A 27,527-nucleotide genomic window follows, 5' to 3' on the forward strand; every position below is an offset into this window, starting at 1 on the left:
GAAGGAAGATTGAAATGAAAACAAAATACAACCATTTAATTTTGACCTAGTTGTTTCAAGATAGAGGGAATAAGAATGTAGGAGTCGTACTACATCTGTTCCTTCTCTATACCTGAGGAATTGGGGGATATTGCTCTATAGAGAGTGAAGAATCAGAAAGCTTGCGTGCAACACTCTAGTTAGTTTTTTTTTGTTTTTTTTTTGAGGTTTATTTATTTATTTATTTAAACCTTTGTGCAAATAAGCAGCATGGAGGAACCAGGTGAAAATAAAAGGGGTAAAGGAAAGCCAGAATAAGGCAGAATATTTATATACGATTAGTAGTAACTGAGATTACATTTACTATGAGCTGAAAGGACAAAGGATTTAAAAGTCCCTTTAAGTTTAACATATTAAAATCTATAAAATCTTCCTCAATTGCTGAAATAGCAACATGCTGAGAGAGCATATAACATTAGCCATTCAAAGTACCTTGCTATCAAATTGTGAGATGCTGTGGAAACAGAATTATGTTCATTCATGCCATTCCTGGAATTCAACTAAATATATTAGTAATATTTCCTGTGCACTTTTGATATTCAATACACTCAAGGAGAGCTCAGTTTCTGCTACAGAGCAGTCGCACATGTAGTAGCACCATTAAGATGCTTATGTCAGTCCTTCAGAGGAAACATACAGACAACACAAAGGAAAATCAGAACCAATTCCTGTGCAGATTATCACATATGAACAAGGAGAGACCACCTAATAATTAAGATTAATATCACTGTTGCTTTCTAAAGTAAGCAAAAAAATACCAAAAAAAACCTAAACCCAAATTTATTCAAAGTGAATTGATTTGACTGTATCAAATACTACAGCTAAATACAATAAATTGATTTTGCATCAAGATAGATCACAGCGTGACAGAGGATCCACTTTCAATGTGACAGCAGAAATTACTACTATTAGATGAGTGTGTTTTCAAAAGCTATGTTTGATGAGAAGCCTTCCACCAATGTATTTTTATTGAAAATCTCCAGTTTCTTAAAAGACTGCATTGGAAAACAACTACACTCTTATTAAAGACAAGAACCAAAATACAGTCAGCTAAATGCAAAAGTAACTTCGTCATTTGCTAGGGACATATAAACTAGCCTGGATGAGGTTCTGGCATGTAGCACTAGCAACTTTTCCCGTATCTGCACTCTGTGAAAGGGGATCAGGACTTGCCAAAGCAAGGAAGTCCCAAGAGCAGGACATAGGGTTTTATTTTGGCAAATCACAGTGTTCAGTGAGCTAGGTGAAATCTAAACCTAGGCAATGGAGAAGAGGAAAGGTGTCAAAAGAGAGAATGTCCAACACAGAAGCCAAGGTCACTCACACAAGTTCTGGTGGAGAAAAACAAAAGGTTAGCACTGGCAAAGACAGAGAAAACACTATGCCAAATTGCAATACTTCTTTGAAACTCAACACAGAATCAAATTTGTTTCCTCAAGAACAGCAACAAGATGGCCTTGTGGATGTTCCTCTGTGGAACAAAAAAAGAAAAGTATTGGTTTGTCTGGAGTTCTGGGAAGCTTTCAGCCAGCTGCATTTTGACATACTCCTTGTACAAATGCATTGTTACACAACTTCTGTTTCATGACCATTTCATTTCTAAACTGCACTGGGGATAAATCATGTTTGAGTAGAAGGACACTGTTGTATGCAGGACCCATGGAGTTTCATAACTTGAAAAATGTGCATCAGGAAAATGAATAGCTATCTGCTTATAATAGCTGGAGGCAATCCAGTGGAATTGTATCAACTTCTGCTACCTAATTCTGTTGTGAAGATTTGTTTGAATCCTGTCAAGTGTTCTCTGTTTATTTCTCTGTTCAGCCTTCTAGGTATGCACGGATTCTGATAACCAGATCAGGAAACGACACACAGATGTGATGTCTACTCATAGCAGCAAATGAAGCCAGTAAGATCTCTGTTTTCAACAGTTAGTCCTAGATTTCTCAGATAGAGCAGCCAGGATGAATGGGAATTTTCAACTTTTGTCTTCAGCCTCCAACTCTAAGCAGGGTGTAATATGGTCCCCTGACTCCTCTGCCTTACCCTCCTGTCCTGCTCTTCTCTAGACTCTACCCTTGATTCATTTTCTTCATCCTGCTCCATCCCAGTCTTCATTTCTCAGATCCTCTGATTCCCGTGTGTGCCTATTAAATACAAATCTTCACTTTATAGACTGAATGTGGGTTCTTCCAGATCCCTCAGTCATGTTCTGAAGAAAGGTTCTTTCTCCCCAAATTTCCTCCCCTCCCCATGCACACACCTAACTAGGATGCTAAATGCACCTGGAGGTCTGCTGCTTGACCTCTTGCCATTGGACTAGGAAAGACAACACAGAGGAAAGGATGGGATAACACTGATGAGACTGCCATTCCACTTCCAGCATTCTTCCCATCATACACCAGATTACATAGACAACAGCAAGCATTGTAGGAAAATAGGGATTTACTTACGTGACTCTGCAAAAGTACGTTTTGCTCATCTGCTAACAGCAAGGTCATTTGGTGCAAATGAATAACAAAAACAATGAAGATGATTACTTGAAATTCCCTTCAAAACCTCAGAATGTGCATCTTGAGAAGGAAATATTCAACCTGGAAGGTGAAGCTTGGCAAAATAAGGAACAATTGAAATATTGGTTTAACACAAGCCAGCAGGCAACATTCATGACAGACACTACTACTGTGTCTCTCCATGACTACTTAGAACTTACTCCTTGAAGCACCTTGGATACCTTACTTCTGTTTCAGCGTTTAATGTCAGTTGCCCGCAGCCTTAAATACCATCACCACCTTACAGAATTTGTTCTTAGCAATAAACTAGCTGCTTCTAAGTTATCACAAAAATGGTATCTAGTACCTTTGACCCACAAGAAGGACTAAAAATGAACTTTCCTGGACAAGTTTTATCAAGCTTTGCTGCAAACACTCTGAATTCAAGATCTTTCTAACAGCAAGACACTTTACCTTAGTATTATCCTCAATCTTGTCTTCCTCCAAACCTATCCAAAAACATTTCAACATCTGATAAAGATGAGGACAAAAAGAATGTTGCCAAATTATTAAAGCGTAGCCCACCAAGGTATCACAAAAAGGAGAGCTAGAAGTGCTGTAGAGAAACAGTCTTGTCACTTCACTCGTATCCCATTCTTGATATTCTACATGTCCTTAAGCTTCAAATGAAACTTTTTACAGTCTTCTCAGACAGTGCTTATCCATCCTAAATGGTAAAGAATATTGCTCTAATTTTTCAACAAATGGCTTGTCAAAAGTAGTCTGAACACAGAACCTCACTCCTTAAGACATAACCAAGTTTTACATTAAGAATGATATATTTCCTAAAATCAGTACTTCCATGTGTGCTGGTTCAACTGAAATTGAGTTACCTTTCTTCATGCAGTTAGAAACTTTTCACCCTGGGATAAAGTCGGTGTTTTCTTCAAGTAGCTTTCCAGTGTTTGGGATTTGGTATGAAAAGAATGTAAGACTTCATTAGTATCTTGGCAGCTGCCAGTGGGATTAAGGTCTTTCCAGCTGTCCATCTGCAGGTACAAGATAGCACCAGGGAAGAGCAGATACTGGACTGCTGACCCAATCTGGCCAACAAAAGTATTTCATACCATGAACATCATGCCCTATATGTAAACAGGATGTTGCCAGAGCCTGCCCTCTTCCCTTATGGCTGCTATCCAGGAGGGTTCCTGGTCCTCTGCCCACTCTCATTTCTGCTCCTGATGCCCATTCTGATCTACGTGTTTTGACTGGGCCTGCTATACTTGCAGTGTCATCCCTTTGGCCTTCATTGCTGGACATGGTGTTCCAGTGGCCAAATATTTTCCTGTATCACTCTTATTATTGTTCTATTAAATCTGTTCCCATTTCAACCCACAAGTCATCCCTCTTTTTGCCTTTCTTCCTCCAGGGGATGGAAAGGTGAGAGAGAGCAGCTGTTCAGTGTTTTACCTGTTGCCCTGGGTTAAACAGTAACACCATGTTTATTTCAAATTAGTGCAGGATTCAAATATTAGGCTTGCATTTGAATTGTGAATGAAATAATTGGAAAGAGTTTTCCGATATCTTAGTATCATGCCAGAAGTGGACTAAGGTAGAGAACATGCTATTAAGTACAGTCTCCATTGGCTTACATATCAGTAATTATTGGTATGCAAAGTAGCTTTTGTTTTTTTCCTGTTGCAGTCATTCTGCCTGTTTTTGTGTATTTTTTTTTTTCCACAGAATTACTGGAGAATAATAAATACTGAAAGACTTGAGCTAACTAAGAGAGAATCTCAGTGACACCTGACAGCCCCAGACAAGGCTTTCAGCCTATAAGACTCTTTCTTATGACAATAAAGAGGAAAATAAATAAATAAATAAAATCTATATCCTTATTGTCACAGGTTCTCTGCAGTAAATTTTGAGATTAAAATTGATACTTTAATTTCATAAACATGCCAGTGTTATGAGTTTGGCAATGCTGAGTATTACTATTACTGCTCTCATGGAGCTGATATCTCAGGAGAGTACTTAGCAAGCAGAAGAAAAGGGAGAGCATCTGTGGAGAAGGTGCTTCAAAAGTCTTGTTGGAGTTGGTGCCTTCAGAGACATATCTATCTAGGAATGATACGACACATAATACTATTGCAAAAGATATGGATATACTGTAAAAACCAAAATCACACCAGACCTGACTGCTTGGGTGTTTGCTGGAAATTTGCCTTTCAGCAACAGAAGCTTATCTGCTGCAAAACTGTGAAAAGGGTTAGTTCCCTTCTTGATGTGCCTTGTTGTGGAGAACCAGCACAAAGCCCCTTCAAATGTTACATTAGTGGAAATACAAAAAAAAATTGTACAACTTTTTACTTTATCTCATTTTCTTGCTCTTGTACCAACAACTTCTCTCAGTATTCTTTTTTTAAGCATTGCCCTAAATACTGGGCTTTAATACAGTGAGTACAAACAAGCTCAGATTTAGTCTTATATCAGGTTGCTCTGAGTGATCAGATCACAAGTCTGATGTTTTAATCCAGTAAACTGTCAATCTGCACAATATAGTTAACTATTCACACTATTAATATTAATTGTACCAAGTGTTCCAACTACAACTTATTTCCAACAATGAACGTTTTCTTCAAATCTTCTTTTTCTGGTAGCAGTCTCTAATTGATTGGGCAAGCCTAATAGGATACAGAGTCCATCACCTTTCAGGTCTATACTTCTCATAGCCAAAAGTTCAAGAAATAACAAGATGAAACAGGAATATTGAAGCTACTCACATCAGTATTTACCTGAAGGCTTTATCTTGCTTCTAATACATTCTCTGACCTGAACACTCTTGTCTGTGATGGTACACAAGAAGCCAGTAACATCAACTATTCATGTCAAACTGGCACAGGAAATTAGTCTTGGTACATTGTAACAGCTGTCACAACAAGCAGAATCTGTCAATTCCAATCATTCACAAAACACTTATTTCTACGCAAAGATTTCCGAATTGCCTAAATGCTGTGCTTAGAGGCATATAAATCAGTAGTCTGATTTTCAGAACTGCTGGATTCCTGCTGTTACTTAGCAGACACACATTAGCACAGTGACCATTGTCCACCAGCTAGCAATCCAACATCTAGAAATCACTGATGATTTTTCTGGTAGGTAAGCAGTTTGTTGGAGAAGATGAAAGGTATGAGGGAGAAGAATCCCTAAATGACTTAGCTAAGCTAAGACTGAAACCTGACACAGGAAAACAAAAACCGCTCTATTCAAGTGGCCAACCATTCAAACCACATTGCTCATTCTCAGTTGTGGTTTGACAAAGGCTGCTTCAGTTTCTTTTCTTCTAAGATTATCCAAATGAACTCCTTAAGGATTTTTGAATGTAACAAAAATACCATCTATTCAACTTTTTCTAAGAAAATCTCTCTAGTTCTGTTCTGCCAGGGTTTTTATTTTTGGTTGGTTTTGTTTGTTTGTTTGGGTTTTGTTTGTTTGTAAGGCTTATTTCTTTAATTTATGTCTTTTACAGATAGTAAAGAACCCAAAGACTTCAAAGAAAACATGATGGTATAATAAACACTGGCACATTTTACCACTATTCTGATCTAATTGAATCTTTTCTTCCAGCTCATTTCATTCTCATGCTGGCTTAGTAGCATTATGACCAAAGATGCGTGACTATTCAACAAGAAAGCTGATTTCCTAGTAAAGAATGTTGTGGGATTTTTCCCTACCACCTCAAAACCTAAGTCCTGTTTTTACCAGATACCGTTTTACCACAAGCCAAATAACACAAACTTTACGCAAGATCCTGATATATATCAGATAGCATCATGCTTAGCATTGACAAAATATTTCTCATCAATAAAACCAGATTTGAGTTAACCAAACACATCATTGTATGTATGGTCCACCTTTCCTTTTAGTTTTCATACTGAAGACTCAACACCAATTTTGTACCTTTTCAGGGGATTTAAATGGAATTGCTATCAAATAAGACACAATACTGATGTGAATCAAATGACACAAATTAATATCAACAGGTCCAGTACAACACTTTCCTTCTGCTCCCTCCCAGCCTGAGGCATTCTAAGGGATAACGATGTTCACTATCAGTTCCACGAACATTAACAGAGTCCTTTACAGTAACAGTGTCTCTTTGAAGCAAACCTCCTGCTCTTTTTCACTTCTCAAGCTTTAGTTTGCATCATGAAGTGGTCTCATGGCACACCAATTGAATTGTTGTCAGAAACTAACCTGAAAGAGGCTCTCCAGGAGCTGTACTGCAACAACTAATGGTGGGCCAATCCATAGGACCAAACCGTCGTCTGTAAAAAATCCCCTCAAAAAAGCATATGGATGCTGTATTCTCAGAATGACATGTTTCCTTAAGCTGAGCCGCAAAAATTGTTCTGCACTCCTGGTAATACAGACACACGTATAAGCTGATGAGGTCTCAATAAAGAAAAAAAAAAAAAAAAAAAGGAAAGAAATCCTCCTTTCTCCAGTTTCTCATTTGACTCAGTTTACCTACTTCTGCAAGTAAATGACTCTTAACATTTACCAACACTGCTTTCTATGGATTCCACATAATACTTCTGAGAAAGAGAGAAGTTATAGATGCTGTACTTACAGCTCCTCTGCTCTCAGCAGCCCCTGTTGAACACAGAGCTCTAGGGTAAAATAGAAGACAGCATGTTTATTGCAGATTTTGGGGGACACTTGTTAACTTCCTTTTCACTAAGAAAAAATGTTTTTTGTTATATATTTACAAACTAAAGAAGGAAATCACATGTGAATAGACTCCTCCTTTAAAATATACTGCTGTTAAACATTTCTGAATTCTTATAGGACCCTAAAGTAGTCAGAACTCTGGGACACATGTACCTAGATCTTTTTCAAAGGCTTCTACACAACTCCCATTTTCCCACAACACTTCTGTTTTCTGCTCTAACAATGAAACTTAACGTTTGTTCAGAACAACCTCTGAATGAAACACACTCTCCTCCAGACAACTAAAGGTTTGTAACCCACTTTTCGTTAGCCCACGTGTCTCCACAGCTGGCTCCTGGCTTCATCACTTGGTCTTGGCCAACTGAAAAATGTTTTGAGTTGATGCAAGTCTAGACAGTCACACTTGGCCCTTAGAAATTTCATTCCATTAGACTGAGGTTTGGCTGGCAGCCCCTTGACATTCACTGCAGACTGTGTATGAACTCAGAGACCTTGCTGATCTGTACACAAACTAGAGTTTCCAGTTTTTGATTGTAATTTCTTTGCCTGCTGTACCCTGAATTCTCTGGCATCTTCTCTTCTTGACCTAGTTGGTCTTCAGAAGTGAAGCAATCTCTACATCTTTCGAAAGGATTCTACCTGAACCGGTCATTTATAGCAACATAAAATCGTTGCGAGATGATGTAAAACAAACAAAACCTCAAAAACACATATCTTACCACAGCTAAATATTCAGCCTTATACAATTTGTGAGGGGCCTTTTCAGCAACGCATATTTAAAAAAAACCTGCTTGTTTTGTTACTATTTTTAAATTTTATTTCAGATAAATTCATTGATTAATTCAGTTGACAAAAGTTCATCCAAGCATGAGTTGTTAAGCTTCACACAATCCACAATGGAGATAAGCAACAGTGTGTGACAAAACTTTAGGCTTATTCAGCTTCTGAATTACTGAGCAAAAACACATTCCAGAATGAGATGAAGCTGAGCTACAGCATTTGCTGTCAAACTTTTATTAAAAATATTCTCTGTCCACTGGTGAAATGCCAACCTTCTTAAAGAACATTACTTTTAAAAATCTGACTACCTTTCTTTCATGTAGTGATTGTTAACATCATACCTTTGGCTTATGTTTAAAAAAGCAAGCAAAAAAAATTACACTTGGCATTTTCCTAAATGATGTTAAAATAACGATCCTTTTATTTCTGCTCTTTTGTGCATTGTTTTTCTTTTAAAAAAGTTACCTTTCTAAACTACATTTAATGTAAAGGTGTTTTTTAAATTATTTTTGTTTTAAACAACAAAGATTCCCAGTAGTCCTTGCTTTTGCTTCTGAAGTTCAACTCAGCCCATTTCTCCAGTCTGCACAGGTCTAGGCTGTGGCATCCACACTGCTACTGGATTTAAATATCTTCAAGGACTGTTACATATTCTTGTACAATAAGTAGCCTAAATTAGATCTAAAACCCATGGCTGTACAGGAAAACTTTATAACTGTCATTTTGTTTATTTGACCAACACAGTGGAAATTGTCTCCCTGTCATAGTGCATTTCATCTCTCTCTTCAATGTTCTTGAAATGAAGGATCTTATGGGTTTACCAGTTAGACTTGCTGGATGTTTTTTCAGGGAATTAGCAAAACCTTTATCTTCCCAAGTAAAACATCAGTTTCCCCAGTAATAAAGTGTGAATAACATGGATTTCCAAGAGAGAGAATTACATTGAAGAAAGCACATATGAAGGAGGTAAGCTTTCCATGCAATTCAATAAATTAGATTAAATTTCTGTTATCTATAAAATACAGAAACTTTATTATGTTGCTTAGGACACTCATGCACAAATACCAGTATTTTCAAGACACTTTCAACAGCAAATGGCAAATCACTTCTACAGTGGGGGTTTGAAATTCAGTTGAGAAAAATTATATTGTCTGACCAATTTGCAAACTGTGCGTTCAAAGAAAAAGAGTAGGTTATGCTTGAGCTACCTTCCTGAGTTCCAACAGTAAGGCTACATCAAAAAGATAAGTAAACAAACAAAAGTTGCTCACATAAAACAGTGATGAAGAATGTGAGACAGAAAATGATTTTAAAGTTTTAAGGATTTACTATCAAGTCAGTACAGTTCTTAAATCAAGTCCAAAGGATATTTGTTTGTGCAAAGACACAGCTTCCAGATATGTTACATGTACATGCATGCAATCTACTTTCTTGCTTGCTCAGACTTTCCATTCTATGGTACTATTTTGTCTGAATTCTTTCAAAAGAAACCATGAAAATGGTAGCCGAGTCTCCAAAGTGTCTCAGAGATTTTGTCTTCATCTCTGGAAGGAAAAAAAATAAAACAAACAAAAAAGAAAAAAAAAAGCCCACAAAAAACCAAAAACAAACACACACACAAAAACAAACAAACAAAAAACCAACCCACAAACACATACACTCACAAAACTAAACCAAACCAACAAACAAAACCACCAAAACCAACCCTCTCGCTTTCATCAGCTTCTGTTTTGAGGAACTACATGATATGGTCATGAGAAATTCAGAAATTCAAAACACGTTAATATGTGCTTAAAATTATCAGAGACTGAAGACCTCAAAGATATGCAGGCATCTAACTGCCCCCTGTACAAAAGGGGTGACTGGTTGATGGATCTGGCCCAGAAGGAATACGCTCAGCCAGAGGGATTGAGCAGTACAGAACATGACCAGGCTGCTATGCAATGTGTGATGAAATTTTAATACTCAGCAGGCTGAGTAATGAACTGCTCAGAGTTTGCCAACAGGGAAATAGCGTAGCTTGGAAGAATTCCGTACGTTTTGTCCTGCTTCATGGTCTAAGCATTTTATTCAGCTTTATCAGGAGCCATTGATTCCCCCATCGATTCACAGCCAAGAACCTGTTCCAGAAGCGAAGGCACTCAAGTCATTTTAGTAAAATTGCTAGTGAATATAGTCCTCTAACCCTCTAAAAAACAACTACCGATCAAGGATACGACAAAGAACATTTAGTTCAGTTATTTTGACAGGCCCCAGCAGTGAAACAGGTAGGCACAGAAATTACGAACACTATTTGAGCTGTGGTGGTTCCTCACATGCCCAAGATGAATTCCTCAAAGTTAGCAAATGGTTCTGTGGAAGAACAGAGCATTTGCATCCCTTCAGTTGAACAAGGCTTGTCACCATCAGAGCTTTGGATAGAGCAGCCAATTCTGGCTAATCCAACCTCTTCTGAACAAACTGGCATGTCTACAGGCAAGCTCTAGTACAGAGATATCATATCACAGAAACCGCGAATGCCAGATTCCTTCCTGGCTACTTAGACCTTCCACTCAGCAGGCGTGGAGCTATGGAGCTATACCAATGTAAGGTGCAGCGATTCCTGGCATGGATTTAGGCTTCATAATTCTGTGCGAAATTGCATTGTGCTGTGCAAACTCACTTCATGTTACTTTCTGAATCCTAATTTCTGTGATTTTAATTTTCTTAAGGACGGAAAATGGAGCCACATGGAGCTTCACAGTCCAGCTGGATATACAACTCCTTATGGGCCAAGTGTCAAGTATGCAAGACGAGTACAGAAAGCAAAATAGAAGCCAGAAATAACAGCTCATTAGTATGTTCATAAAAACCTGGTTCCAAGGGCACAATCTTAAGACATACAGGAAGACTCCATGAAACTACTAGCCCAAGGAGGTAAAGCTGGGAACAAGTTTCCTGGTATCTCCAAAATGAAGGGCCCTCTAAGTACTTGTTATGAGTATCTGCAGTTGTTTAAAGATATTAGAGCAAGGTATGGCAGAAAACACTACTGTACACTGATTTAGCGTGACTAAAGTCACAAATATGGAAAGCTGTTCCACGTACTGGTTTTAGATACTTAGGTGCTAACAGACATAAGTAACAGATATTAGCAAGAAAAATTCCTTTTAGCTATTTTTAATGAGATATTTTAAACTGGCAAAAATGCCTAACTTTCCAATATGAAAATGTGCTGATTACAATCAGTTCAGTTTAATTATTACTTGATAAAAATCTGAGTAATAAACTTATGTGTCATCAGACAACAGTGATATCACTGAAGGTGGTATATTCACTTCTACTGAAGACTAACAGCTAGGATTCCACTTTGAATAATGACAGTATTTAAAGCAAATGCAACTGATTTAAAGATTGTTTTTAAAAGCTCTTTGTCAATAAGCACCTAGAACAGCTGTAAGTTCCGATTTTAGTTTGCGTTCCACCAGAAAAGCATGCTTAAAGTAATTGATTAGTTATTCAGTAGCTAAATAAAGATGTCAAAATATTCAAATTACCCTGTATGAGTATGGAACATTTTTAAAGCGTTTACTTTTTACCACAAAATTACTCTCATCGTTTTAAAGCAGATATGTCCAAGAAGTTTAGCTTTAGGGGGTCATACCTATGAAAAAAGTATTTTTAATCAAGCCTCTTCTGCTCCCACAGACTCCAAAAGACTATAAGAAGTTAGAGATCTTTTTTTTTTCTTAACGGATATTATTCCACTATGATATTTTTTTATCTTTCAAGTCTTTGTCTCACTATACAAAGTCAAAAGAACACTCTCAAATGTGAGTGACCGCTGGAAATTCAGCACAGAAGCCATATTTACGTTTGATTTAACTTAATATTCATGTTAGTTCTATCCCCTACTATAATAATTTAGTATAAAAACCAAATCAAACAAACAAAACAGAAAATTAAAGCTCATTTAATATGTACAGAAGAAACAACAATGCAACATAAACAACATTCGATTACCATTAATGTCCTGTTTAAATAACTTGCCAAGTCTAAGAACAGCTATCTAATTGTAAGCTTTCAATGTTACCTTCTGGAGCACAATATTTCAGTATTTGATAAAATGTTTTTAGTTGGAATGCTAGAAATTTTAAACTCTCGTATGTAAAACATTTCTGGGGCAAATTACAGATGTCAAAAATTTTCATGAAATCTCCTCAGCTATTCTAGGTGCTAGTTTATTCCACAGAGGTTAATAGTCAATATTAAGCTTCTCAAAAAACTGGAGTCTCTTAAGAAACAGCTGAGTGACCTTGACACCCATAGCAAAGAAGTTCACCAAGAAAGTATTTCCTTCCAAACAAGAAATTTCCCAACCTCTGTATCACTGGCTGGAATAATCCTAAAATAATATTACTATTCAAACATAGCTCAGTATTATTCAAACATATTTCAGATTTTTTTTTGAAATGTAGTCACATCATATTTAAAATTTAAAGAGCTGAGGGAGCGCGTTTAGGGTGCAAATATAGTACTGCACTGAATTGCCAAATATTACATTAACATTAAAGAAACTATATTATTTAAACACAGAGAAGGTAAGTCTAGTTGGAAGAGAACATCATATAGAATAAAGTAAGATTTTTATCTTGGGAAGTTAATTCTCACTTGATTTATTAAGCATGTTTATGGTCAAGTTCATGTACAGCTTCAACTTCTGCTGAATTAGTAAAAGATTCTTGTGACTTCTTCCATTTTAATTGTGCTGTTAAACTCAGCATTTCTGTTGCATCTCTAGCATTCTACTGAGTATTTATTTCCTACTTTTCAAGGAAAAAAATCATGTATTTGATTTAAGTGTAGTCTGAATTGCTTAAACTGAGGAAGAATTTCTTTCAGCACTGGTAGATATTTTTTCTAGATTTTTCTACCAGCACCACACAAAACTTCACACTAAGCTTGGCATATTGTACTTCATCTTATGTATTCAAAAGATATCACACTTAATATTTCTACAGATAAAAACAGATAATATGTCTATAGAGCATATTTTTTCTTGATCCTTCAAACTCAAGTAATATAATATTTTCTTTACTATGTTCACTTGAGAAAACAAATAAATACATATTAAGAAGCTCAAAACTACAAAATCTTTACTTCCACTAAACTGACCAAAATATCAGCTTAAATTATCTTAAATAATCTCACCATTACCCAAACAATGTACCAGAACAATTTCTTAAATTGAAGAAAGCAAATGCTTGAAAAACGAGTGACCCATATCGTATCATTACATTTTGACATCAAGTCAGCAGCTTTAAGTAATTATCTCAAAAGCTTTTAATACCTTGAAAAATGAAATTACAATAACAAGTTGATAAAACTTATCAGTACATCTCAACAAATATGAAGCTACAAAGGTTTGGCTGAAAATTATAGCTGTTTTGGTAGTGGAAACAGGAGTTTTTCTGTGAATCCATTCAGACTACAGCAAATCAGTGAATAATAAATTGAATATTATTTTGTTACTGGAAAAACAAAACAAAGCAAAACCACCACAGATACCAAATTGCATGAAAATAAGGATCTTCTTGAAATTTTCATTTTAAAATGCAGATGAAAAGGCAAATTTTCAAACTCTACTAAAATGTCATGCTGCATGGTCTATAACTTTTTACTAGAAGATGATCAATCTTGTTCTCAGTGATAATTCATAATAGTGAAAAAATTCATTACATTACAAAGAAATTAGCAATTCATACTTTACCTAATGCTGCTCATGCTTCCAGTTTCTGATCCAAGCTTACATCTCTCCAGCTGGCTTGCTACAATCTGATGTTCAGCCTCAAGTTCTCGAGTCAGTCTCTCAAACTGCAGTTCCTGAAAAAAATAAACGAAACCATTTGTTTTGACTTGTCTTGAGATTAAAAAGGAATTTCAGTACATAATATTATAATTTGTGCAAGAATTTTTAGTATAATACCTTAGAGGAAAGTTATGATTTTTTCCTTTTTAAAGACATTTGTAGTCCAAATTTTTGTGGTAACACCTACTCGTTCCTTCATTCACTCTAGTGATGTATGTCAGAATGAGCCAGTTTATCAGGAATGGAATTTCCAAATACATTCAACAATTCAGGCCTATGTCAAAATCATTTATAGTTCATGTAGGTCTCTTAGTAGCATATAAATGTGTTCATAAGACGCCTATGTAAGTATGATCACAAATGAGAACCATTTGTGTTACTTAAAAAAAATTGTAAAGTTCTGCAGGTGATCATGTGGTGGCAAAAGCTTTTGTAGTCAAAAATCAGCTATCACAGTACACACTGATGAAATAAATTAATTTGAGGACGTGTTGTTATGGACTGAATACAATCTAATTTTCCATTTAATGATGCACAGAAGGGAAACTCAAGTAGTTTTGGACAAAAGCCATGCTAAAAATCCTAAAACAAATTGAATAAATTTCCTTTTATTCTGTCAAGGAAGCCAAACCGGTCCCACCAGATAAGATTTATCCACAGAGCTTGTAAATGTACTTCTAAAGAGTTTTTTGTTTTATACATTAGAGACTATTTTTTTTATTAAAAAAAAGACAAACCCAACACAAGTAAAATCCACAATATACCTTAGAGAACTAAATTTCACACATATGGTGGTAGTAATTTTATCAAATACAAAATTGAAACATTTTTAGGGAATTATGTTTGTTGTACATTTGCCAAATGTTGCTACCCTTTCATTTTTGTCGTAGTTACTTGAAACCATTTTCACAGGTAAAGGGAAACAGCTCTCTCACCCTTTTTTTCTTTGGTATTTTTGAAGGCTGAAGAAAAAAATATTTTGAGGATCTGCTTGCTAAGTTATTCCTGTGTCTACACAAATGCACCTATTATCTCTTTTCTCTCTTTTCTTTCAAAAAAAGACCTCATTCACCATAATGCAGGGATATGAGAGAGAGTTTCTTGAATAACTCCTCAGGAATGAAATGAAGTAGAATTGAATGGCTTGGGTTGGAAGTGACCTTCAAAGGTCAGTTAGTCCAAAACCCACTGGAATAAACAGGGTCACCTTCAACCAGATCAGGTTGCTCAGATCCCCATCCAGCCTGGCCTTGAATGTCTCCAGGGATGAGGCACCTACCAGCTCTGTGGGCAACCTGTGCCAGTGTTTTACCATCCTCATTGTAAAATATTTTTTCTTCATGTCTAGCCTGAATCTCCCGTTCTTTAGGTTAAAATCATTATGCCTTGTGCTGTTAAAAATGGACCTGCTAAAAAGTCTGTCCCCATCTTTCTTATAGGCCCCTTTTAAGTCCTGAAAGACCACAATAAGGTCTGGCAGAGTCTTCTCCAGTCTGGAGAATGTCTTGCCTAGCAGAAAAACAGCACTGGAAATTACTTGGGTCATGACTTATGTACACCAAGTGTCACTGAAGCACACAGCATATAAGAAGAAGGAAGAGAAAGTACAGATAGAGGGAAGTATTCAAAAGTTTTCCTCCCATCTGCTACCTAAAACCTCTGACCAATAAGCCAAGGACACATGGAGGTGTTAAACTTTTAAAAAGTCTGAAACGCGGCAAGTCATAACTCAAATTTAAGAAGGAAATGGCTGGTGGTTGTTCTACTTAACTCAGCTGGATCATTCCCCTTTGTTTCTCTGACCTGCATTACAAGTAAGGGACAGCAGTCCACACAAGTTATGTACAGCATAAAATAGCCCATGTATACTTCAATGTCCACTGACTAATTGAGAAAGCCTACTTAATTCTGTATCTGTTACTCCAAACAAGACTAGCCAGAGTACAAGAATACCACCAAGAGTCAGATTAATGTAAAGAACAAAACACAACTGCTCACAGAATTTTAACAGTGCATCAGTACTCATAGCTAGAAACATTCTCTGCATGTTTTTGTAATACTCAGAAATGTCTTTTTCATTGTTGTTTGTAGATAGGACTATTAAAAATCACCCAATAATAATCATCTCTTTCAGATATGCCTACTTCACACAGAGCATTTGCCCCTCGTCTAGTAGAATCAATTGCCTGAAAAGCTGAAGAGACCGTTGATCAACTTGCCAAGAGGTACTTTTCAAATGTTTGCCTTCTTTGCATAAAATAATACCCTTATTGCAGGAAGGATTGTAAAAGAAATATTATTAAAGTTTTGAAGAACATAAAATCAAAGTGGCATAGTATTTGCTATGTTAGCATGCTTACATCAAGGCATGTCAGCATTGAGAAATTTTGATAGTATAAATACCAAACAAAACAGAGCATTGTTACTTTCAAAATAAATGTAAAAGCTTTAACAGCTATTCTGCTGTACTGCATTTTTTTAAGTTACTTAATTTTATCATGACAATTATATCAATACACATTTTGATGCTTAGCATATGTTTTCATCCAACCAGCTACACCTCCTGCCATCCCAAGCGAGGCAGGTCAGACATGTTATTTCCCATGGCCTAGTACAGGGCACTTTTTTTACCTGCATATTGAAAAGTTACAGCTGTCCTCATAATATTCCTAACTGAATGTAAGAATCAATGATGCAGGAGCTGACATTCATGACTGTCTATGCTGTCATTTGCCTTTTCCCAGACAGTGTTCTGTTGCTCTAGAATCTGTGCAAACAACTGCTCTCTATTTTGTCCAGCTACCCCAAGCAAACTAAATGAAGAAATGCCCCAACCTCATTTTATTGAAATACATTGCCTTTTTTCTTGTTTTCTATCATCTGGATTCTATATCTTGTCGTATATTTTTCTATGCTTCATATGTCTTCTGTTAATCACTCTGGTGGACTACTTTTCAGACACTTCTGCATTTTCCCAACTAACACCTTTATGCCATGATTACTTTGTCTACAGAAAAACACTTGCTCGTGATTCTAGTCTCTCAAATATACTTCTCTACTCTTAACTCTATCATTTATCTTTCCTACTTACTCCTTTCTGTTCTCTTCTGCATTCCCTCTATTCTTTCATTTCCTACCATACTTCATGACTCATCCTCCACTGGTCTCTTTCAGTTCTACAATAAAAATTGCTACTTTAGCAAATGCCCTAAAATAAACAGTATAAGCAGCCTCTCTATAATTGGTTCCCTTCTTCTTAAGATGTAGAAATTAATATTTTCTGCTTTCACTGCCCACATTATTTAAGTCCTGCCCTGCAGAGATGACTGGAAAAGGACAGTTGTGTCTACGTTCCTCCTCAAGCAGGAAACAGAGATGTGATGGATAACTTAAGGAAAAAAAATAATCTTGGAGTTCTAACACATGAAAATGGCTAGAATAGGTGAACAGTAACTTCATTACTAGTTTTATTGCTGTGATTTTGCACTTAATTGTCTTCTGTCAGGTGCCATCAGAAGCTACGGGTGGAAGGTGGGATGGTGGGATATATGAAGGGGCAGAGCCACACAGTTATTACCTCAGAATTATCCTTTACATTGAATTTAACAAACAAGTGTGTTAGGTTTTCCCTCATGTGATGACAAAGCTGCAGGTCCACAGGATTGCCTTCAGAATGGAAGAAAAGAAGAATTTAAGTAAGAGTCAGAAGAGTCTGCTACCCTTCTGTATCAAGAATCTCTGGCAGAAAACAAAATTAATAAGCTTTCTTCTCTTTGTTTGGGAAGCAGTCAGTGACTAATATTTGAATAAATCCATATGTTTAGATTTCAAGCAGCTGTCATAGTGCAAGAAGACAGTAACTAGAAATAGTATTTGCTTACATTTTACAAAAATAACTACTGAACCTGACTCCCTCATCTGTCTTATTTGTTCTGTTTACAGCCAGTTTCACCAGTTCACGTCATGTCATATTATCTTCACAACCTTCTATTATTCATCTGAATCAAGTAAATCTGAACATCAAAATTAAAAACAAATTCTTACCCAATGATTATGCAAATCTGTTGTCAAGACAATTTCAGCACAAAAACTGCAGAAACTACATTGCAACATCAAAATTAATTTCAGTAATGCCACATCAAGCGCAGCTTCATGGACCGTGCTACAAAGAGCAATGATGCCAAAGGCTCTGCAAAGGGAAATGACCAGTCTGGCAGCCCTTCGCACCAGAAAGGGGGTGGGAGTGCGAGCCAACAGAAAGATAATGGTGAGAGTGATCCAGAGAAATCACTCAGGAACGCAGCTTGGAAAGGGAGGAATTTCATTATAACTCTATCAAATTGTTCTGAAGTCGTAAAAAGAGTCTGTATCTGCTAGGATCTGAAGCAATTTATGTTTTAAAGTGTTATTTGTCCACTACCATGAGGTTTTTTTGTAAAAAATATTCATTATTCCATAGGCAGCAATTGGATGTATTTGTCTTTTCAGTATGAGCTTTTTATTTTATTTACCCTCTGCAGCCTCCAAAACTTCAAGCATTAAACGAGACTTAAGGACAGAGCAGTCCAGAAACTGAATAAGCCTGATGGAAATCTTCACAGCCCTCAGACAGGTTATGAACAGGGCACATCAAGTAAGTGGGTATTTGGTTATTTTTACGGTTAGTGTTTGGTGGGTGGTCTTCATTGACCTATTTGAATGTTGGGAGGGGTGAAACAGGTCAAAATAAATTTTGCTGATATTCAGAGCTGATCTCACTTTACCCTGCCTTTAACAATCTTAAAGTATGCCTTCTATTGATGCTGAGCGAAAGACACAGCTTAATCAGTAGAGACAGAAAAAAGCAGTCAATTAAAAAAAAATAAATAAATAAAATAAGTAAAATATCTAAATTTAGGCTGAACAGCCTTGTGGATTTATTGAATTCCCAAGAATCTTAAGGTCATAACATTAAAAAAGGAAAAGTGTTTAGCTTTTGACTTTAAATATGCTATACAGAACCAAAGTGGTGCGCTGATGATAGTTTGAATCTTCAAACGCAGACAAATAACAGCACTGAGGTAATGCTGGGAATCCCTGGTGAGATGAATAGAGAAAGCCTGATTACAGCTACACAAACAAATAAATTGTCTCCTGGATTGAAGTCTTTCATAGAAGTATCTTAGAAACCACAGAGCTTCCTAAAGTACACATAAGCTGTAGAAACGTACCACTTGTTGTAACCTATTAAAAAAAGAAAAACTGTACCCCAATTAGTGTCATAAGTAGTATTTGTATATTGCTGTTCACATCCTATGGCATCATGCCTAATTCCATATACTGCATATCTGTGAACTCCAAGTAAATGCTATTAATTAGAGTGGTGTTGGCAACAAACTATTCTCAACCTATCATACCACACACACACAAACAGCTAAAACTGGGGCACACATTTCCTGAGGAAAAAAAACCAAAAAACAAAAAACAACCATCTGATGCTGAATGGTGTTCAGAAGCTTCAGAGCTGGATTTGGAACCTATCATTCAATTCTTCCCACTTCTCTACTTTCTCCGTTGTTGGACTGTGTTTTCACTTGTACTGTTCTTTTTTTTCACTGGATTGTTTAATTCTTCCCTTTCACTGAATAACATGAGGGTGAGCAAAAAACCTCACAAGGTAATAATCAGATGAGCAGAGAGGTGGAAAATTCAAACTCAGTGGTGGACATGCTGTTGCAGGATCTCAATGGAGGAAAAAAAATATATATATATTTCTTTTAAAAAAGGAGACTTATAAATAGCTATGACTGCACCCATATGCAACTACAAGTTTCCCAGTAACACCAACATGAAGGAAGCAATTCATACATATGGACTGTCATTCAGAGGAATCTTGACGAGTTGAAGGAACAGGCCAATGATAGCGTCATTAAGTTCAAGAAAGAAAAATGAAAAGTCGTGTATGGAAGAGGGAATCCCCTGTAACGGTACAGCATTTCATCAGGAAGGGGCTAGTGGTCTGGTGGACAACAAGTGGCAACTCAGCAGTGCATTCCTGTGGTGATGATGGTGAACCACTTGTTTCACTGCACTAGCAAGAGAACTGCCAGCATAACAAGGAAGTAATTATTCCCTTTTATTCACTATTCCTGAAGCTGCACCTCAAGTACAGTGCTTGGTTTTGGGCCACCAGGATAAGAAAGGCAAGAAGATTTTGAAGCAAGACCATCAGAAGGCCACCAAGATGGTTAGAAGATCCAAGTGCATGTTGTTCAATAAGCAGTTGAAGGTATTTGGCTTGTTTAGCATGGAGAAGAGAAGGTCTAGGGAGGATCTGATTGCAGACCTTTACTTCCTAATGGGGGATTATAGTGAAGATATCACTAGGCTCTTGTCAGAGGTATACAGCAAATGGACAAGCCAACAGTCACAAGACGTGATGAGGTACATTCTCAATGGATATAAGGGAAAAAAAAATAAAAAAAAAAAAACACAAACCAACCAAACTGCAAAACCGAACAGCACAGCAAGTGTGGTTACATACTGGAACAGGTTACCCAGGTAGGTTGTAGAATCTCCACTCTGGGAAATTTTGAAAGTCAGCTGCACATCTGATCTAACATGGAAGCTACAACTGCTTGGAGCAGAACTCCAGAGGTCTCTTTTAACCTAGTTTTTCCATGATCCTAAAGCTAATGATTTCTGGATTTTTAATTTTTTTTTCCAAGGATTTATGCCAATCTGCATTACAGATTAGAGATCAGTGGCTATTGAACTCTCTGATCATCATCATGCTCACATAAAGACATACTCGACTTGATGTAAGTTCTAGCATTTTTTCACCCTGAACCTATATTTCTCTAGCTCATTCCCTCACCTTATCTGAGGATTTTAGCAATCCCTTGCTTCTTTACAAGAGATTAGCATGGCATCTGGATTAATATGTATATGGAGTATTTACAGGGTAAAGAAATAGTTTGGTGGATTATGGCTTTTAAAAATATACTATATTCCTTCTTTTTTCCATGTAAGATTACTTCAAGGAAGTTCCTCTCGTGCCTTTAACAACTTTTATAGCAATCAGACATGATTTTCTACTTTTATGACTCATACAAACGAGGCCACAATTGCATTCAGTTGCACATTTCAGCTCTCCAGGCACACTGCCCTGTTCCTCCAGGAGTTACAGGCAAGCCTTGCTCTTGGAGGGCACACTGCCCAACTGCCTGGACTTCTGTTCCTAGGGAAACTATTATTTCTTCTCCAGTACAATCACCAAAGTTATTCAAATTATCTCCATTTTTCTGTTACACATTGCCTGGTCCCTTTTTATCCCATTTTTTCTTCTCTGTTTTGTATTCAGCTTTAGTCTTTTAGCTCACTGCTTTCTTCTCCTTCTCACTAGTTTTTGCATCCCTTGCCAACACTCTCAATGGTTTATCACCCATCATGATTGCTGTGCTATCTATTTCCTCCCATGCAAACTCCTTCACTCCTCAAAGTAATAAAGCATAAGTAAAAGCCTTAAAGTGTTAGGATAGGATTAGGACTATTAAGAGTTTTCTAATCTCACACTTTTGCTTCATCTCCTTCTGCAGCAGTGATTTCAGGAGGATGCAAGGTAAATTGACTTTCTAACTCACTAGATTTGACTTGCCTTAGGCCTTATCATACAATCATAGAATAGTTTGGGTTGGAAACCCACCCCCCAGCCTGTATTAATACTGGGGGTTGCCCTGACCCATGTGCAGGATCTTGCACTTGGTATTGTTGAACCTCATGAGGTTCACATGGCCCCACTTCTCAAACTTGTCCAGAGAGCATCCCATCCCTTTGGAATGTGAACTGCACCACTCCAGCTTGGTGTCATCTGCAAATTTCCTGAGAGTGCACTGGTTCCCACTGTCTGTGTCACTGATGAAGATGTTAAACAGTACTTGTCCCAGTGCAGATCCCTGAGGGACACCACTTGTCACCAGTGTCCATCTAGACACTGAGCCATTGTTGTCTTCTCTAGCATTTTATTCATGGGATTCTCCAGTTCCCTATTTACACGTCTCTAAACTAGTTCTTCCTTCCAGAGTTTTAAAGATGCACATCACCCTAGGCACTGTGTACAGATGGACAGCCAGCGTTATAAATCATTAGCTTTATATGTGTCTTGAATTCTCCAAGAGATTAGAGACATCTAGTCACTTCCTTATCTCATGCTGCCATTGGGGAAATTATTCTGGTGAACAATTTTCTTTTTTGATTTTCCTTGCTTTTTAAGAGAGGCTGATTTCTCAGTCCATACATAGACTGTCAGTGCAGGATATCCAAGAACAGACTCCATAATTTGCAATTATCCTTGAATCTCTGAATTAATTAAGATACTAGATCTGAATATTGCCATGAGTAGCTATTAAAGAGCTAGTCATTAGCATGTTAGTAAAGGACTGAAAAGTTAGCAAGATGGGCTTTTTTTTTTTAGGACAACCTACTGCATGCAAATGAATACCTATAGTATTTTTTTTTATTTTTTAACAACTAAGAACATAGAAGCTTGACTTTCAGCATACCTGCAAGACTCAGTTTGCTAAACATAGTGAATGTAGATGGACTTTCAAATAAATAGAACATTGCAATGAAGCTGTAAGAAAATTCAGCACAAATACAGGGAAGTTTGTAAACAAACAATTTTAGTACTATAGTGGACAGTACCATTGATTAGTCAAATAATTCACTTAGTTCTACTACTATTAAATACCAAGGAAAACAAAACAAACACAGGCTTTCAAACAGCATGGGCTAAAAAAATTTAACTCAAGGACTGCAAACCTTCCAGATTTGCACACATCTTCTCTCACAGATGATTCTGTGGCAGTAGCAGTTAACTTTGGTAGCCCAAACTATGCTTTTGAGTCTTTCCTCTTCTATTATATATTTTGTTACAAAGAAGAAAACTAGTAAAACAATTAGGCAATTCAATCCTATTCTGGCTACCCTGCAGAAATACCAGATTCAGGAAATGCCAAAAGATTCCCGTTGTTCCTTATGAAAGAAAAGTAACTAATAATGAAATTGTTAGTTTTAAGAAGCGTCATTACGATCTTATTCTCCTAATTCCTGGCATTAATAGTTCATCTTTTGAAAAAAGTAAAAAAATTTTCATAATGAAATTACAGTCAAAAAGTTACGTGTTTGAAAACAAATAAGTAAGGAACAGGCAGTTCAGGATGATGTTTGTGGTGTGGACAAACACAAGGAAACAGTTTGGAATTAAATAAAATAAAACATCTTGTGGAGTGAAAATAACTTGTATGGGATGACATACGGGTTGACACAGTATGGAGTTGACAGTACAGGCTTGTCCAACAAGACAGACATATTTTGAAAGAAGGGTACAAAATGCAATAGGTCTAGCAATCTTCCATCACCCCTGTAGTTTGTACAGTTCAAAAATTTGTGTCAGAAAAACATGGCACATGAGACCGAATTTTGTATACTATCACAGACAGCTGTTTAAGGTGCCTAAAAGAAAAGATGCAATTCTTGATGGTCTCAGATATGCACAGAACCTTGTCGCTGAGAAGTCACTCATTAAGTGATCATTCTGTGCTCAGATCCAACATCTCTGCTGCAGAAGGAAGATAATCTGCCAGTTACGAGTCACGTACAAAGAGAAATTCATTAAAAAACTCCACAAACAAAGAAAAAACATCACCACCACACCTGAAAGTTTGTTTAAAGCTAAAAGTTAAGTCCTCATAGGTAGTATAGAAACTACTTGATGTCCCCATATTGGAAGCACACAGCCAGGGCTGTGTGTCAATAAAAGATCAAGATGTAACAAAAAGAGGTTAGCACGGTTAAACAGGAGGGTAAGGAAGATGTAAGAAACAAAAACGCTCTTTCTGAAAGCTGAAATCATCTTCAAATGAAGAAAATAAAGCACCATAAATGCTTACAGGTTAAATGTAAAAACACAAGATAGCCCAATATGGTTGTAAGAGACAAAGAGCCAAAGGCATCAAAGCAAACAACAAGTCTTTCTTCAAATGCATCAAGAGCAAGAAGCTGCCTGGAGAATCTGTAGAGCCACTGGGTAATCATGATATAAAAGGGTTCACTGAAGAGAAACTAAACGAATTCTTCAGAAAGGTGTTTGCTATTTCATGGGAAATTCCCATGCTAAGAACTCACTGAGGGAGTCTTATCAGAGGATCTGCCTGAAATTGAAGTGACTGTAGAACAGGTCATAAAACAAACTGACAAAAAAAAAAAAAAATTGGAAGATCAGATGGTATTCATTCAGGAGTTCTGAAGGAATTAAAAAATACATAACTTAAAACAGATGTACTACCTAAGAACTGAAAGACACTGAACGAAATGCTAGTTTCCAGGGAGATGTGTAAGTCCACAGAGCAGCAAGCCAGACAGTCATAACAGACAAATTAGTGAAGCCTATAACATGAAACAGAATTAGTGGACACTGACATAAACTTATCCATACTTATCCAGAAAGTTTCTGTATGGATAAGTATGACATCAAGACTAGAAATAGGTGGTAAAGTCTCACAGTTGAAGGTGTCCACCAGTGAAGTCCTGGTTGTGTTTTCCAGACTGTCCAATATATACATGAATGACATGAAACAAGGAGAGAACAACAGGGTGACCAAGTTTGGCAACTACACAAAATTATGCAGGACAGTTAAGGCTGAAAGGTGACAGAGGATTTTAGAAGAATCGTTTTCACAGCCTGAAAAAGCAGGACACTGAGAGATGAAATTCCGTGTAGACAAGCAGAAGGTGATTCTCATGAAGCAAATGGGATTCTAACTTCATAGGCCCTTCAACTGCCTGGAATTGCTTCCGTGAGTTGCATACTTTCTCCTAGAAACATAAGGCTGACTGGTCTGTAGTTTCCTGGATCTACCTTTCTGCCCTTTATGTAGATGGCTGTAATATGTCATTTGGTTTTGTTTTTCCAGATATATGGGGTTTCCCTTTACTTCCAAGGCCCTTCAAAGATGCAAAGTACTAATTTTGTGATGATATCAGCCAACTCTCTCAGCACCCTTAGTTGTATCCTATCAGGTCACATAGGAGTTGTACATGTCCAGTTTGTGCAGATGGTCCCGCACTTGACCCTCCTTCCTCTGCTATCAGTAGTTTGCCATTTGCTTCATTGTTTCTTCTTGACATAGAGTTTTGGGGACTGACACTAACTGTGAAGACAAGCTAAGTGCCTCAGCCTCTCTTGTGCCATTTTTGATGAATTTCCTGGCTCTATTCAGCAGCAGGCCTACATCTTTCTTGTACTGCTGCTTCCTACCAACACATCTACAGAAACTTTTATATTACTCTTGTTATCTCTTGCTAGTTTGAGCTCCAGCTGAGTTTTTGTCTTCCTAATTGCATCTTTGCACAATGAAGCAGTATTTCTATATCCCTCTTTCTGAGTTTGCCCCCTTTTACATTGCTTTGGTTCTCCTTTTTTCATTTGAGCTCTCTTAGTCGTCTGGTGGTTTTCCAGATGATTACTTCTTATGTCTGTTCCTTTTCCTGCTTAGGGGGATAGACTGCTCTTGTGCTTCAAGCAGTTGCTCTTTGAGAAACTTCCCAGTATTCCCAAGCTTCTTTGCCCTCCAAGACAGACTCCCATTGGATCCCTCCTAACAGTTCCCTGAGTGATTTGAAATCTGCTTTCTGAAGACCAGGCCTTTATTTTATCACTTGTCCTTCTGAAGTCCTGTGGCCTCTACACTCCTACAAGGCTCTGCAGCCAGAGCTGCTGTTGACATTCATATCTTCAAACATGTCTTTATTAGTAAGTTTTCGGTCCAGAAAACTACCGTTAGCTGACCCATCCACCAACTGCACTAAGAAGTCGTCCTCAACACATCCTGGGAATCTCCCAGATCACTGTGTTGCCTTCCCAGCAGATATCAGGATGGTTGAATTCCCTTTTGAGAACAAGGGCCTGCAGGCCTGTTGTCTCTTGACGGTGAATGAAGGCAGCTTCATCCATCTCTTCTTCCTACTGCAGGTCTATAACAGATACCATGGGATCTCTCTCAGTGGCTCTGATTTTGGCACAAGAGCACTCAATCAATCACAGTTGACTTCTGTTTATTAAAACTGCTTTTTCACACAGAGCACAACCCTTTATTGTCTTCTACCTATCTTCTACACTTGTTGTCTTTCCTTATGGTTTTAACTGTCCATTGCAGGACTTCAGACACATGAGCTCTCCCACTAAGTTACTATACACCCGATGACATTGTAACTGACTGTACAAGGAACTCAGTTTCTTCTGTTTAGTTCCCCAGAGCATGAGGGTTGGTGCACGGGTACTTGAGATAGTGTGCTATCTGTTTCTTTTCTCTGCAGCAAGTGTGGTAGCCTCTCCTACAGCTCTGTTCCACACATGCTTCCTCCAACCTTGATTGTCTCCACTATGTCTTAACCCACATTTAAAGTCCACTTAATTGTTCCCTAGTCTATTGGCAAAGAAATCCTTGCACTTCTTTGAAAAGTGGATCTCTTTGTTTGGTAGATCATAGTCCCTTGATCATGTAAGGAAAAAGACTGCCAGTGACACCAGCTACACTGCTAGGTGTACACCTCAACAATACATCTGCTTCTGCCTGCACCCTTCCCTGGCAAGGCTGAGGAGAAAACAACCTGAGCACCTATCTCCTTTAACACCAAAGACTCTGCAGTCCAGGTTAATTTTTTCCAGATCACATTTTGCAGTATCATTGGTGCCCACATGGAAAAGTAGCAGGTCCTCGGACATGACTAGTCTTGCCTATCTTTGCAGAATTTGGGCTGTATTTTGATCCCAGGCAAGCAGCAAACTTCACTTGACGTTGCCTCAGGTCAGCAGATGTGCACCCTCAGTTTCTCATAGAAGGTAGTCTCCTGCTGTTTATACTCAGGACTTCCTTTCCCTGACAAGTTAGACCTGTTGAGCTGTTGGCCCGATTGTGTCTTACAGGGTAATGTGTTCATCCTTCCACTCTACTATTCTCCAGACTCTGCATCTGTTCTTCAGCTGAAATTTTCCTGATGAGGGGAGAGCTGCTGCCTTGCTGCCGCAGGTCACAAGCTTCCAGGGCACCTTGTTTTACACATTGCTTTTTCTCCCCTGTTTAAGCTTGCTTCTGGTCTTGTCTGCACTCTGAGGTCTTGGCACTTGCTCCTGCAGCATCACGGCTTGACATCCTATTAGTTTCCTGCTGACTCCCCCTGCTGCAGCACAACCTGCTGAGCTCTGCTGGCAAGTCCTGTGCCAGCCAACTCTGTGGTCAATCAGGCAGAAGCGCCACAGATGAGTTCCCCATGCTGTTCACCCCAGTGAGGAGCACTAGGCCCTCCTTGTTGCCCCTCACTCAAATGGCCACATTCTCCCACCACAAGAGCTCTGGCTGGTCAATGCCTCTGTCATTCTACAAAAAGCCCTATGGGCTGCCACAGCAGTGTCACATCACTACCATTTGATCACCAGCTTTCCTACCACAACACAAGCACCAACAGTCTTATGCCATTGAAAAGATTCACAGTGCACTAGCATCTTGAAAACTGTGTGAAGTTCAGCTCTCCCCATGTCTGAAATGATGTGTCACAATTGAAGAGAGAGGAAAGAAAAAGGGATATAAGGATAACTA

The 27,527-nt window shown here is 37.7% G+C and overlaps 1 protein-coding gene across 1 annotated transcript in view; it reads right to left on the bottom strand.

The window, feature by feature from the left end:
• CTNND2 (catenin delta 2) overlaps positions 1-27,527 on the bottom strand; it is a gene marked incomplete at both ends in the record, with an annotated part of 526,522 nt that overhangs the window by 390,553 nt on the left and 108,442 nt on the right. Inside the window, one exon of the mRNA XM_080340633.1 lies at positions 13,795-13,907. Coding sequence (XP_080196759.1) covers positions 13,795-13,907 — 113 coding nt within the window. The remainder of the gene's footprint in view (positions 1-13,794; positions 13,908-27,527) is intronic.

The sequence above is a fragment of the Nesoenas mayeri genome (genome assembly GCF_963082525.1).
Source record: "Nesoenas mayeri genome assembly, chromosome: 2".
NCBI lineage: Eukaryota > Metazoa > Chordata > Aves > Columbiformes > Columbidae > Nesoenas > Nesoenas mayeri.